Source organism: Equus asinus, chromosome 15, assembly GCF_041296235.1.
Source record: "Equus asinus isolate D_3611 breed Donkey chromosome 15, EquAss-T2T_v2, whole genome shotgun sequence".
Lineage (NCBI taxonomy): Eukaryota > Metazoa > Chordata > Mammalia > Perissodactyla > Equidae > Equus > Equus asinus.
In genome coordinates this window covers 511020-523364 of record NC_091804.1, presented here as the reverse complement: position 1 = coordinate 523364, position 12345 = coordinate 511020, and the positions used below count along the sequence as shown (strand labels likewise).

At 56.6% G+C, this 12345-nt stretch overlaps 1 protein-coding gene across 1 annotated transcript in view; it reads right to left on the bottom strand.

The window, feature by feature from the left end:
- Positions 1–599: 599 nt before the first annotated feature.
- Positions 600–12345, bottom strand: part of PYGB (glycogen phosphorylase B) — a 56708-nt gene continuing 44962 nt past the window's right edge. Inside the window, exons 15-20 of the mRNA XM_044748011.2 lie at positions 11240–11298; positions 8610–8751; positions 6305–6512; positions 4809–4943; positions 3510–3576; positions 600–2017 (exon numbers count right to left, since the gene is read on the bottom strand). Of these exons, the coding sequence (XP_044603946.1) occupies positions 1865–2017; positions 3510–3576; positions 4809–4943; positions 6305–6512; positions 8610–8751; positions 11240–11298 (764 nt within the window). The 3' untranslated portion in view covers positions 600–1864. The remainder of the gene's footprint in view (positions 2018–3509; positions 3577–4808; positions 4944–6304; positions 6513–8609; positions 8752–11239; positions 11299–12345) is intronic.

Sequence of the window (12345 nt, the reverse complement as noted above, 5' to 3'; positions counted from 1 at the left end):
ACACTGAGTCCCAAGTTCATGTCCCTCCTGGGGTTTTTTTTTTTTGGTGAAGAAGATTGTTGCTGAGCTAACACCTGTGCTGATCTTCCTCTATTTTGTATGTGGGATGCCACCACAGCATGGCTGACGAGTGGTGTAGGTCCACTCCCGGGATCTGAACCTGTGAACCCTGGGCCACTGAAGCAGTGCACGTGAACTCAACCACTATGCCACTGGGCCAGCTCCTCCCTCCTGGTTTATGATTCAACCTGCAGCTGTGCAGTCTAGGGGGGGAATGTCTTGGTCCCCAGAGCATTCCACTTTCCAGAGCCAGGAGTGGGTGGCCCAAGACAGGTACAGAACGGGACCAATACGATGCACACCAAAAATGCCAATGCCCAGATGACGGTCTCCCAAGTGGCTGGCATAGTGGATCCTGTCAAGAGCTGGCAGTTCAGGCATACATGGCTCTAAGTCCCCCACGGCTGGGATGAAAGACCTTTCTGTCCTCCATCCCAGAACGATGGGCTGTAACACAGCACGGCCCCTGGTTAAGAGGGAAGGTCCAAGGCCCTGCCCTGCTCTCGGCGCAGAGTGACACACACAGGCCAGTCAACCAGCCAGGGGCAGGAGGTTTAATGGGCTGCTCTCACGAGGCAGTAACAGCAGGTGGTGCAGTGACAGTCACAGCCTCAGGGGGCAGCGGAGGGTGTTGGGGGGCCACCATAGCCCCCTAACACATCCCTCCCCGCAGTCCCCAGCAGTACTCGTGAAGTGGGCCTGTGAGCAGATCCTCCACTGCCTGGTTCCGTGAGCAGCCGGGACCCGGGACGAGGCCAGAGCCCCGTGCTGCCCAGGTCCAGCATCAAGCGGTCAGAGCCTCTGGAAGGGCGCTCCTGCCCGCTCCCAGCTCTCTGGGTGGCCCTCCAGCACTAGCCTCCCATCCAGGCAGAGTGGAAAGTGGGCTCCCCTCTGGACCCACCCAGTCCTTTTCCAGACCAGGTTGTCGCACTGGTGGAAAATGAAGAAGGGAGGCCAGCCTTGGAAGACAGGAAGTGCACGACGTGGGGCACTGCAGCAGGGGGATTGGGGGGAGATGGGACACAGGGATCTGTGGCCAGGGCTGGGCATCAGCCTCCCACAAAGAGCCCCCAGGGCCAGGCAAAAACTTCGCAGTATCGCCTCCCGCGGTGTGAAATGTCAAAAGTACAATTTTTGCTGCTAAAAAAGAAAAAGTTTCAGCTAGTTTCATTTCCTTGTGAAGTTAACTTTTCTTTTGAAAAAGCAAAACCAAGCTAACTTTGCATCAGTCAGCTTGTCCTGAGGCCTCCTAGATGCTGGACAGGTGCCCTCCCCAATGTCACCCTCAGTTGTCCTGAGGCCCCTTCTCTGATCAATCGGGAAACTCTGCCAGAGCACCCCACACGGCAGCTGTGAAAACGGCCGGAGCAATGGACCCTCTCGGCACAGCCAAGCAGAACTGGGCCAGGGAGGACTTGGGGCCACACCGGCCAGCCAGACCAGGTGCTGCAGAAACACTTCCCCAGGCTTCACTATGGCCACCTGGCCAGACCCCGGAATCCAGAGGTTCAAAACCAAAAACAAGCTCACAGCAAGGTGCATGCAAGGTCTCAGAGGAGCCCAGCCCTGATGATGCTGCGAACTTTGCTTTCTGGCAGGAAACACGGGAGCGCCTCACTCTCAGCACCTCTCCTTCCTTGCCCCAGCCCCCCAGGCCACCACCACGATCCCCAAGGCCCTCCTGGAAACACAGCAATGAAAAAAGCAGGGACCACTGGCTGCTGGCAAAGTGCTTGGAAACTGGCATGAGGTGCTTAGTCAACAAGAAAAGAAAAGCCCACTGGTCCCAGGGGTGCTGGGGTGCCTAGTCCTTGGGGAGATTGGGGGGCGGGATCTGCAGGTCAGAGGGCTCCACGCCCCAGATGTCCCGTGCGTACTCCGTGATGGTCCGGTCGCTGGAGAACTTGCCCGAGCAGGCAATGTTCTTGATGACCTTCTTGGTCCACTCCTTGGGGTTCTGCAGAGGGAAGGAGATGCTGAGTAAACTGCACGAGAGGGCCTGTGCTTCCAGAACTTAGGACTGTTCCCAGGTGAGCTCTTAGCTCTTGGGGCAGCCTGACAGATGAGGAGGAAATTACAAGCTGAAAAGGGGGCCCCTACTGGCAGAAAAGCTACCAAGTAACTAGAAATTGGAGCAAGGAGCCTGAGAAGGTCCCGGACCTCAAAATGCTCCACATCCTGCTAGGGCACAGCCCACATGACAAAGACAAACACCAGCAAGTGAGTGTTAGCCACCAGGTGGATCCAGTGCCCAGGGAAAATGGCCAAGCGGTCTCCATTCTGCCCAGAGCCTGGCAGCTGCCCCCAGACTACAGCCAGCACCCAGAGGGGCCTCCCCAGAAGACAGACTCTCCTGAGGCCGGATGAGGGAAGCAAAGGCTCCTCCCAGAGCCCTGTCCGTCACTCAGTCCCCAGGCCCCCCTCTCCTGTTCCTTCGTGGGAGGGAGAATTGCCAGCTTCCCCAGTGCAGGCAGGGCCGCAACTTCCCTGGGCGGGGGGACTGGCCGCAAATCAGAAGCACAAACCCCCCAGGCCTCCTCCAAGAATCTGCTTAAACAGTTTGGGGAAATGAACCATCTGACCCAACACCTCACATCACTGTCACCAGTATCCCCTCCCATTGCCATCCTCGGTAGGGCACACAGGGTGGGACACCCAGAAAATCCCAGAAAAGGCAGGGCAGCAGGTACCGAGGGTCACCCTCCTTCACCTCCCCAAGCTCAGGACGTTGGTCTTCCTAGGAGACCCCCATGGACGTGCCCACTCCCTGCGAGCCACATTGAGGAGGGGACACCAGTCCCACGGGCTGCCATGTGCCGGCCAGGCGCACGCTCCACAAAGACAGCCAGGAAGGGGGTCTCTCTCCTGGTCCATCTTCACCAGGGAGCGGACCACTCCTCACAGCTCTGAGACCCTCACTCTACTTCAGACCTTCCCAGAAAGTCGTTCACCTCCTCACTCTAAAGACAAGCTTTCTGTGTGCACACAAAGGGCTTCCCTGCTCACCAGGCCCGCCCCGGTCCTGGGCCTCGCGCTCCGCACCCACTCCCCTGGGCCCTCCTGATCGCAGCCCATCTCTGCCGCTGTCTGCTGGGGCCACAGCGCAGAGCCTCAGGAAGGAAGCACCTCTCCTGCTGATACACTCTGGCCGCTGCTGAGAGGCTACAAGGGAACCTGTGCTGGTGTGGAGAGCAGCCTGGCCCCAAGCGGTGACAAGGCACCAGCCTTGGAGGGGAGAGCAGAGGGACAGTTGAGAGTCCCTGAGTGAAAGATGATCAAGAAGCACCGGATGGCAAGACGGCCAACACCCAAGACGCGGCTCAGCTTGCGGAGGCCCCAGCCACTCTGCTCTGGGCCACAAGCTGAACTGTGACCTCCCGAGGGGCCCCAAGACAGCAGAACACAGTGTCGGGACTGCCCCCGCCAGCTGTGGGGCCCAAGAACCTTACCCGGTAGAGCTGGTCCACCTGGCCCTGGCAGGCCACGTATGCTTCATAATCCGCAAACACTTTGAACCTGAAACGGGAGACGGCAGGCTGGGCTGCAGCAGCCGGCAGCAAGTGCGAGGTCAGGAAACCCACCACCAGGCCATGGTCGTCCACGTCCCCAGGCTCTGGGGTGACGGGGCCCATTTGGCCACGGGACTGCTCTGTGAACAATGCTTTTGTCCTGGGGACACTATTCTAGAAAAAACCTATTTTAACACAATGTTTCTCTAAAGAAATGGCATTTACAATGCACCCTCCCCATGCACATGGGTTAGAACTACACAGGCTGAGAGTCATCCCGCTGATGTCACCTCTCAGGGAAGGGGCACAGGATGATGAGGAGGCTCTATTTAGCCACCTGTGCTCAGGTCTGACTGGGCTGAGAACCAGTGATATAAAAAACGATGTTCTGGACAAAAATGCAGGATTTATTACAGAAATGTATTTTTGGTTACGACTGAGTCAGAAACAAATTCATAAAACCATTAAGTCTTCCTTGATCGCAGACCTCAGCCGGGGCCAAGCCCCCAGCTCAGGTATGCGAGTGGAGAGACAATGGTCGGACCAAAGCTGGCTGACAGCACTCAGCAAAACGCAACAGACAAAATTAATCCAAAGGCAACTGAAAGTGGAACGGGGTCAATTCTCATATTCACAGGTTCACCAACAGGGTGGAGCAAAGACCTGTCAAGAAACGCAAATGGCACTGCTGACCTGCTCTACGTCAGTACACACGTCAACTGCATTGCTATAAAACACTGCCTAAGTTCTAATTTACAATATCACAAGTTAATTCCATCTTAACCACTTTGTGTCACCATGGGCCAACATTTGCTGCAGCTGGGACTCCTCTGTTATATACAGCCCCACCCCGCCTGCCTCCCAGAGGCCTCTCTTCCCCCTGGGAAGGACAGGACTCAGGAAGCACCTCCAACCAGCCCCATGTGACACCACTTCCTGCTCCTCACGCCCTTCCAGGTGACGGTCAGCTGATGCTGGGGGGCCTGGGGCTGGACGATGCAGCTGGCAATTCCCACCCCCAGGGCCCCGGGGCATGCCAAGCACTGCCAGAGGCTAGTCAAGCTCCGGGCCCTGGGTGTAGCTAAGCCGAAGTCTGCCCCTGGGCTGAGGTGGGGAGCAAGCCTCACAAGACCCAGGTTTCACCCCCGAAGAACATGCAGTTTTCGGTTCACTAGGAGGACCCACCTGTCTGACCATCAGTGGGGAGGGACATAGGGACAAAGGGGAGGCCAGTCCCACCTGTCGTGGTTCAACAGCATGTTGACAACATCCTTAAAGCAGTCTGGCTCTTTGGGGGAGAAGAAGCCGCTGCTGATCTGGTCCACAGCCTGCCTCAGCTCGGGCAGGCGGTCGTAGTACTCTCTGGCATGGTACCTGTGGGGAGATGGGCCGAGCTTCAGCCACCAGTGTCACCAGCAGGCAGCCTTGGGGGCAGGCAGTGGGGTCGTTTGTGCCAGACACACCCCTGGCCCAGGACTGCCCCAGGCTCCAGGTCTGCGAGGTCCGAGATCTGGGATGGCAACTGCTGACCACGTGGGCTGCCAGGCCCTGGAGAGGGGGGGTATGTGCTATTTTAAGTGCAAAATCAATTCCACCTGTTCCTTCTCCATAGCCGTGGCCTCTAGAAGACATACAATCACGTGCACGGCTCCATCATATTCCTAGAGGCCAGGCTGCTCAAGAATTTGCTGCGCTGCTTGATCCCTGCTTCCCACTCCACCCCTGCCTCCTGCCCTGTACCCCTTGCCTTCGCCTTGCGCCACCCTTCTGCCTCCATCTACTCCCTGCCCCCAACCTGCCCCTGTGCTGCCATGGTGACAGAGAAGGAAATGACATGGAAAACCAGGCAGGAGACACAACAGGCCTGTGGCCACCAGGGAGCATGGGGAGAGCGGGGCATGGGGCAGCTGTGTCCGCCCCAGGATTTGGGGACAGGGCTGGAAGAGCCTGAATGAGGGGCAGGTAGAAATGGAGAGGTAGGGGGTGTGCTCTCAGGCCGACACCTGGCTCACTCTCCGGCGGAGACTTTCCGGTGACAATGGGGCTTTCACGCGGCTGGTACCTGAGGCCTCACCAACTTGCCAGCAAGCTTTTAGGCAATGAGGCAACACTGTCTTTTCTTTTAATTATTGCTCAGAATTAGGCCAGGCCGGACTCCTCAAGAGCATCCAACGTGGTGAAAAATGAGGGAGAGCTGAGAATCCATCAGCAGAGGCAAGACACCTGTGGTCACAAGGTCACTGCCTAGTAAGGACAGATGCACCAGGGGAGACTGCGAGGGTGTCACGGCACTCCCTGTACTGTCTCTGCAACTTTTCAGTAAATCTAACACTATTCCAAGACAAAAAGGTTATTTTACAAAATTAGGCCACGAAATCTCAGCAGTGGGTCAGCCCCAAGTCCCCAAACTGGCCTAGTGTGCTCAGGACCCTGTCCCCGAAGGCTCCCTGACCAGAGACCAGGGCCTTTCCCCCTTTTGGACCTCGTGGACTGGGCTGTGCAGATGAAGCACAGAGCAGCCAGTTCCCGTCCAAGCCGGCCTCCTGGGACAGCCTGCTGGGTGCTCAGGAAGAAGGCCGACTGGGCCAGCGTGCCTGCAGCCACGCCCCACCTGCTGGGAGGTCATTCACCCCAGCAAGCGGAGGCCTGGCCCCGAGAGCCTCACCCCCTCCCCGGTGCTCTGGGAAGTGCCTGGGCGCCGACATGCCCCCAAGGGAACAGAGAGAGACACACACCCTTTCTGGTCCAGAGCCTCAACGTCCTCCACCCGTAGGCCAAAGATGAAGAGGTTCTCGGCCCCGGCTTCCTCAGCCATCTCCACGTTGGCCCCGTCCATGGTGCCGATGGTGAGGGCCCCGTTGAGCATGAACTTCATGTTGCCCGTGCCTGAGGCCTCAGTGCCCGCCGTGGAGATCTGCTGCGACAGGTCTGCGGCGGGGATCACTGCGGGGCGAGCGCACGGAGGCACCTCAGCCACACGCTGTGCCCAGCATGAGCGCGTTGGACTGGCACAGGAACCCCACACCACCTCCTCCCAGCTTGCAGGCAGCCCTCCCAGGACAAGTACCACCTCCTGCTCACTCGGGGAGGAGCCGGAGCCCTCAGGCCCACCTCGCCTGTAAGGGCTTCCCTTCTTGATCAGGGCAGCCTGGGGAAGAGGGTCCAAGATGGGGACTCCTGAGGAGAAGCCCCCTAGGTGGTAAAGGACCTTTGTTCTGGAACCTTTCAGGGACCAGGGCCCAACCAAAGTCTGGTGGGACCCTAGGCCCTGGCCTGTTGGTGTCAGGATGCCCTTTCATCCCAACATCTTTTTGTCTTATTCAATCAGCCCCTAAGTCTCCTTAGACCACTTCAAGAAGAATCCAGACTCTTCTTAGCGCACCAGAGGACTAGAAAGGCAGGGCAGGGGCTGGCCCCGTGGCCGAGTGGTTAAGTTCGCGCGCTCCGCTGCAGGCGGCCCAGTGTTTCGTTGGTTCAAATCCTGGGCGCGGACATGGCACTGCTCATCAGACCACGCTGAGGCAGCATCCCACATGCCACAACTAGAAGGACCCACAACGAAGAATATACAACTATGTACCGGGGGGCTTTGGGGAGAAAAAGCAAAAAATAAAATCTTAAAAAAAAAAAAAGAAAGGCAGGGCACTTTCCTCACGCTCATGTGCACGGGAGTCACCCTGTGCTGCACAGACGGGTGCAGCCGGCCACAACCACGACCCACCCCCCGCAGCCCTGCGGCTTCTCCCAAGCATGGGCTCCCAGTGCCTCCAAGATGTGGCAGGTGGGAAAGCAGCCTCCGTCCCCCCTGCCCTGACATCACTGCCCCCAGGTCCTCAGCTTGTCCATGGAGCTGATGCTGCTTCCCCAACCCAGCTAGTGGGCACTGAGGGTCAGCACAGAGCAGAGCCCAGTCCTTCTTCAAGGTCAAGCCCTGGTGCCAGGATAAAGAGACACAGGCATCTCCTGCCCGTGAAGCCACAGGCTGAGTGCAGAGGGACACGAGCAGATGTGACTGTGATGCATTTCTGCACCAAGTCCAAGAGCTAGGGGAGAACGAGGGGCTCAGACTCCAGTTCTGAGGCCCAGACTGGCATCCCCCAAGGTGGGTTCTAAAGATGCACAGGAGCCAGTTGACCCTAAATAATAGTGAGGGTGGAGTTCCAGGCAGCAAAGGGCCTGGGACGAGTCAGAAGAGTGGTGAAGGTAACCACAGCACCATGCCGCCCGCGCACAGCCGCAGCAGCGCAGCCTCAGGGAGGGGTGACGACCCGCCGAGCTGGCGGGACGAAGGGCACCAGCCCACGCGCCTTCACTCAGACAGAGCGCAGGAAGCAGCAGCTGGTCTGCCTGAGCCATGAAGGGCGGGTCCTTGGTGCCAGAACTCCAAGGTTCAGGTTTGCCACCATTTGGTTGGACAAATGGATTTCCTGCCAGGGTCTCCAGAGTGGCCACTTTAGAAAGGCCCGTCCAGGTTAGGGTGGCTGTGCTCCAAGGCATATTTGGCCGCAGGACATTCTCCAGGCAGCAGCACACATCCTGTGTGAGCCTCCCCAGGACCCCCAAAGTGGTGGAGCGGCCCCAGAGTGACCTGTCAACAGAGTGGGGCTGGATGTCAGGCCCTGAGCTACCCTGGGAAAGGACAGAAGAGGCAGGTGCTGGCCCAGAAGAAGTGATGAGCAGAAGCATCCTCTGAGGGTGGGGGGCAGGGCAGAGGGAGGAGGCTGCTGTGCTGCCAGCGAGAGTGACCCCAAGGGCACAAAGGCAAAGCCAGCTCAGAGGAGACAGGGAGGCAGATGGACAATGAGATCATGGGCAGAAGCGAGAAAATACAGAGATGAAATGTCCAAGGTTGAGAGTAATTCTCTGCACTTGATACAGACAGAGAGCTTCCCCAGAGCCTTTCCCTGTTAGAACAGAGGCCTCTCGGGCTGGGGCACCCTGGCATCCAGGGCAGGGTTAGACCGCCTGAGTAGCAATGACCCCTCACGCTGTGCCCCTGCAGGGGCAGGTTTTCCTGTCTAATGCGGCCCCTGGGGCTACCTTTCTCGGCCAAGGACACACGGTAGTTCTCCAGGAAGATCACTTTGAGCCTGTCGCCCACAACTGGATCATGGTTGACGACATCGCCGATGGACGTGACCAGCTTGATGATCATCTTAGCCATGTGGTAACCAGGGGCTGCCTGGAAAGGGGAGGGAAGGTTAAGCATGAACACAGCTGTGCCTGGGGTACAGCAGGGTCGTCAGAGGGCCCAGCACAGTTACCAGTCACCAGAGGCTGGTGTTGGACACACCGAGGGCACACACAGCTGAGGGGCCCCATCAGGGTTGGGGAAAGTTGGCTCTCCATCCCTCAGAGGGACCAAGGCTGCGGCAGCCCTGCGTCCCCGCATGCGATCTGGCGGACCAACTAGAGACAAAAGCACCTGCACCACCCCCACCGGCCGTGACGCCCCACACGCCCTCCCTTGTCTCCAGCAGAGCAGGTCTCCTGACAGCCACATCACCCGGGTGCAGATCTGTCAGCCTCAAGGTTGTTTTCTGATTCTAGTCAGTTTTTCAGAAATGAAGAGACAGAAGGAACAGGACTTTTAGAACTGACTACCAACTTACAAGAAATACAGGGAAATGAGGAACATTCTGAAACATACCCGAGGGATGCAGTCAGAAAAGGCCAGCCTGGGGAAGACACACCCAATTTCTAAAACAAATAAATTGCAAGGAAAAAAGAGGGAGATGTGGAGAAAAGCCTACAGATGAAGAGATTTAAGAGACAGTAAGTAGGCGTCATGTTGGGCCTGCACTGGGGTCCTGACTCAAACGAGCTGCTCGAGGTGTCTGGAACGTCAGCGTCCAGGCGTGACGATGGCACTGTGCGGTGGCGTGCAAGACTGTCTGCTGTGGTTTTGGAGGAAAACATCACTGTGAAGACATGTGACATCTGCAGGGGTGAAGTGTTACAATGTCTGTGATCTACTCTGAAACAGCCCAGCAAAGTCTGCAGAAGAGGTTTATGGATGTTCTCCAATTCTTCCCAATTTTCTCTAAGCTTAACATTTTTAAAAATTAACATTTTAAAAACTGCTTGAAACATCACTAAGCAATCATCAGGGAAATGCAAATCAAAACTACACTAAGATACCACCTCACACCCGTTAGAATGGCTATAATCACTAAGACAAAAAATAACAAATGTTGGAGAGGATGTGGAGAAAAGGGAATCCTCACACACTGCTGGTGGGAACGCAAACTGGTGCAGCCACTATGGAAAACGGTATGGAGATTTCTCCAAAAAATTAAAAACAGAAATACCATACAATCCTGCTATCCCACTACTGGGTATTTATCCAAAGAACTTGAAATCAGCAACTCAAAGAGACTTATGCACTCCTGTGTTCACTGCAGCATTATTCACAATAGGCAAGACATGGAAGCAACCCAAGTGCCCATCAACTGATGAATGGATAAAGAAGATGTGGTATATGTATACAATGGAACACTACTCAGCCATAAAAAAGACAAAATTGTCCCATTTGCAATAACATGGATGGACCTTGAGGGTATTATGTTAAGCAAAATAAGCCAAAGACAAACACCATATGATTTCTCTCATTTATGGAAGGTAAACTAACACACGGACAAAGAGAACAGTTTAGTGGTTACAAGAGAGGAAGGAGGTTGGGGGTGGTGAGCACAAGGGGTGAAGGGGTGCATTTATATGATGACTCACAAATAATGTACAACTGAAATTTCACAATGTTATAAACTATTATGACCTCAATAAAATAAAATAGAATTTTTAATGCTGACCGATAAAAGGGTGTGCTGTCTAGGATCTGCTTCAGAAACAGCAGGAGGTGGAGGAGTGGGCAGAGGTCAGAGGAGGTGGGCGTGAGCTGGGAGGGAGGTGCGTAGACCTTCTGTCCACCTTCGCACATGCTCGAGGAGGAGGAGAGGACAGTGCCCGGGCCCTGCCCCATGGCCCCCATTAAGAAGCTGTGCCCCAGAGTCCTCACGTTCTCTGACGATGCCCAGGCTCCTGGGCAAAAGCAGCCGAGGGTGGGGACACCAGCCCTAGGGCACACAGTGCAATGATGGGACCCGCCAATGCCTAATGGCAATACGCTGGGACTCCACAATGGCATGTCGAAAAGCATGCGCCATAACAAATAAAATGAACTAATGCTGAGCTCAGAGCAGGGGCACGTCTGGGTGATGAAGCAGCCAGCACCCTGCGTCCACTCAGCACATGAGTGCAGGGGAGTGAGAGCGGGCAGTGTGCTGGGGCCGGAGGGCTGGGCACAGGTGCAGAAGGGCAGTGGTCATGCAGAGAAGGGGCACTGGCCCATTGGATGGAGGGCCAAGCAAGCCTGCTGTGGACTGCCCTTGGGGCTAGGGACCTCTACCGCACGTGCTGGGCAGGCAGGGGTCCCATCCAGCTCCCTCTTATTGCTGAGCTGATGGAGAGTGAAACAACCCAGCCCAGAAGCAAGCCTAGGGGCAAAGGGACCTCGAGCACTCTGTGTGCACGTCAGCTCTGAGCCACCCGCAGCAACCAGCCCACTGGGCAGCTGGCACCCGAAGTGGGACACAGTGGCACTGCTGGACAGCATGGCAGTCTGTGCATTCTGACCAAATATCAAGCAGGGAGCAAAGAGGACGCCACCTCACCTTGCCCCCAATCATGACAGTCCTGGGCACAAAGGGCCTGGCCGGGTCCTTCTTTATTCCTGCAGGACAAACAAGAGATTCAGGTGAGGCAACTGGAGCCAGACATGCCCCTGCCCGGGGACACGACAGTGATTAGAGTCCTCAAAAGTCAACCCCGACACAGGTGGTTGGGCATGGCCACTGGGCCCCCAAGCACCTGCCAGGAACTCCCAACCACAGAACGGGAAGGGCCCAGATCCTGCACTGGTGCCAGTGGGGAGGAGGGCCAGCCAGGAGCACACTCTTCCAGAAGACTGAGAGGGAAAGCTGCACCTCTGTTTCCAGAACAGCCCAACACAAGAGCTTGGTTTGGGTCTCATCACCAGGACTCGGGGTCCTTGCGTGTGATGGGCACTCAAAAAAGAGGTGACCCTGGGATCCTGGTAACAGCACTGTCAGCCCTCGAGGGGAATCAGGTGAGACCCCCAAGTCCCCCACCCCCTTGCCGTGCTGCAGAGGGGAGAAGCCCGTCCTGAAGCTCTCCAGCATGGGGCAGGCACGGGGCAGACTGGAACGGCCACTCACTCTCAGCCCAGCAAACTGCGAGTGTCCTCGCCGGGGCACGGGTTTTCAATTTCATTGTGTGTGTTGGGGGGCTTCTCTACACAGAGGGGATGAGAGGAGACCCCACACAACAGCATTCACCAGAGCCGGGGATCAGCCACAAGCAGTAAAGAGTTGTGGCTGATCTTGAAAATCTAACTTCACGTTCTAGTAGCAACATGGCTGTCCTTTAGTTCTCAATCTTCCTGCTTCCAAAAATCACACAGAATGACATGGAGAAGAGGAAAAAATAAAAACACAAACTACTTTTCACCAAAACTAGGAAAGGGAAAAAACACACAGCCTCCAGATCCTGAGCAGGTTCCCAGGCAACGGGGTGGGGCAGGGCTGCAAGTGCAGGGGTCCTGGGGCCCGGCAGCCCCAGAGGGGGCTGTCAGCAGGGCTCACGTCCCGGGGGCCAGGGAAGGAGCTCTGGGGGCCCAGGCAGGCAGATCTGTCAGCACCTCTCCCACAGGGAAACCTCAGGAGGAGAGTCTGCATCCTGGTGGACAGAGGCCCACAGG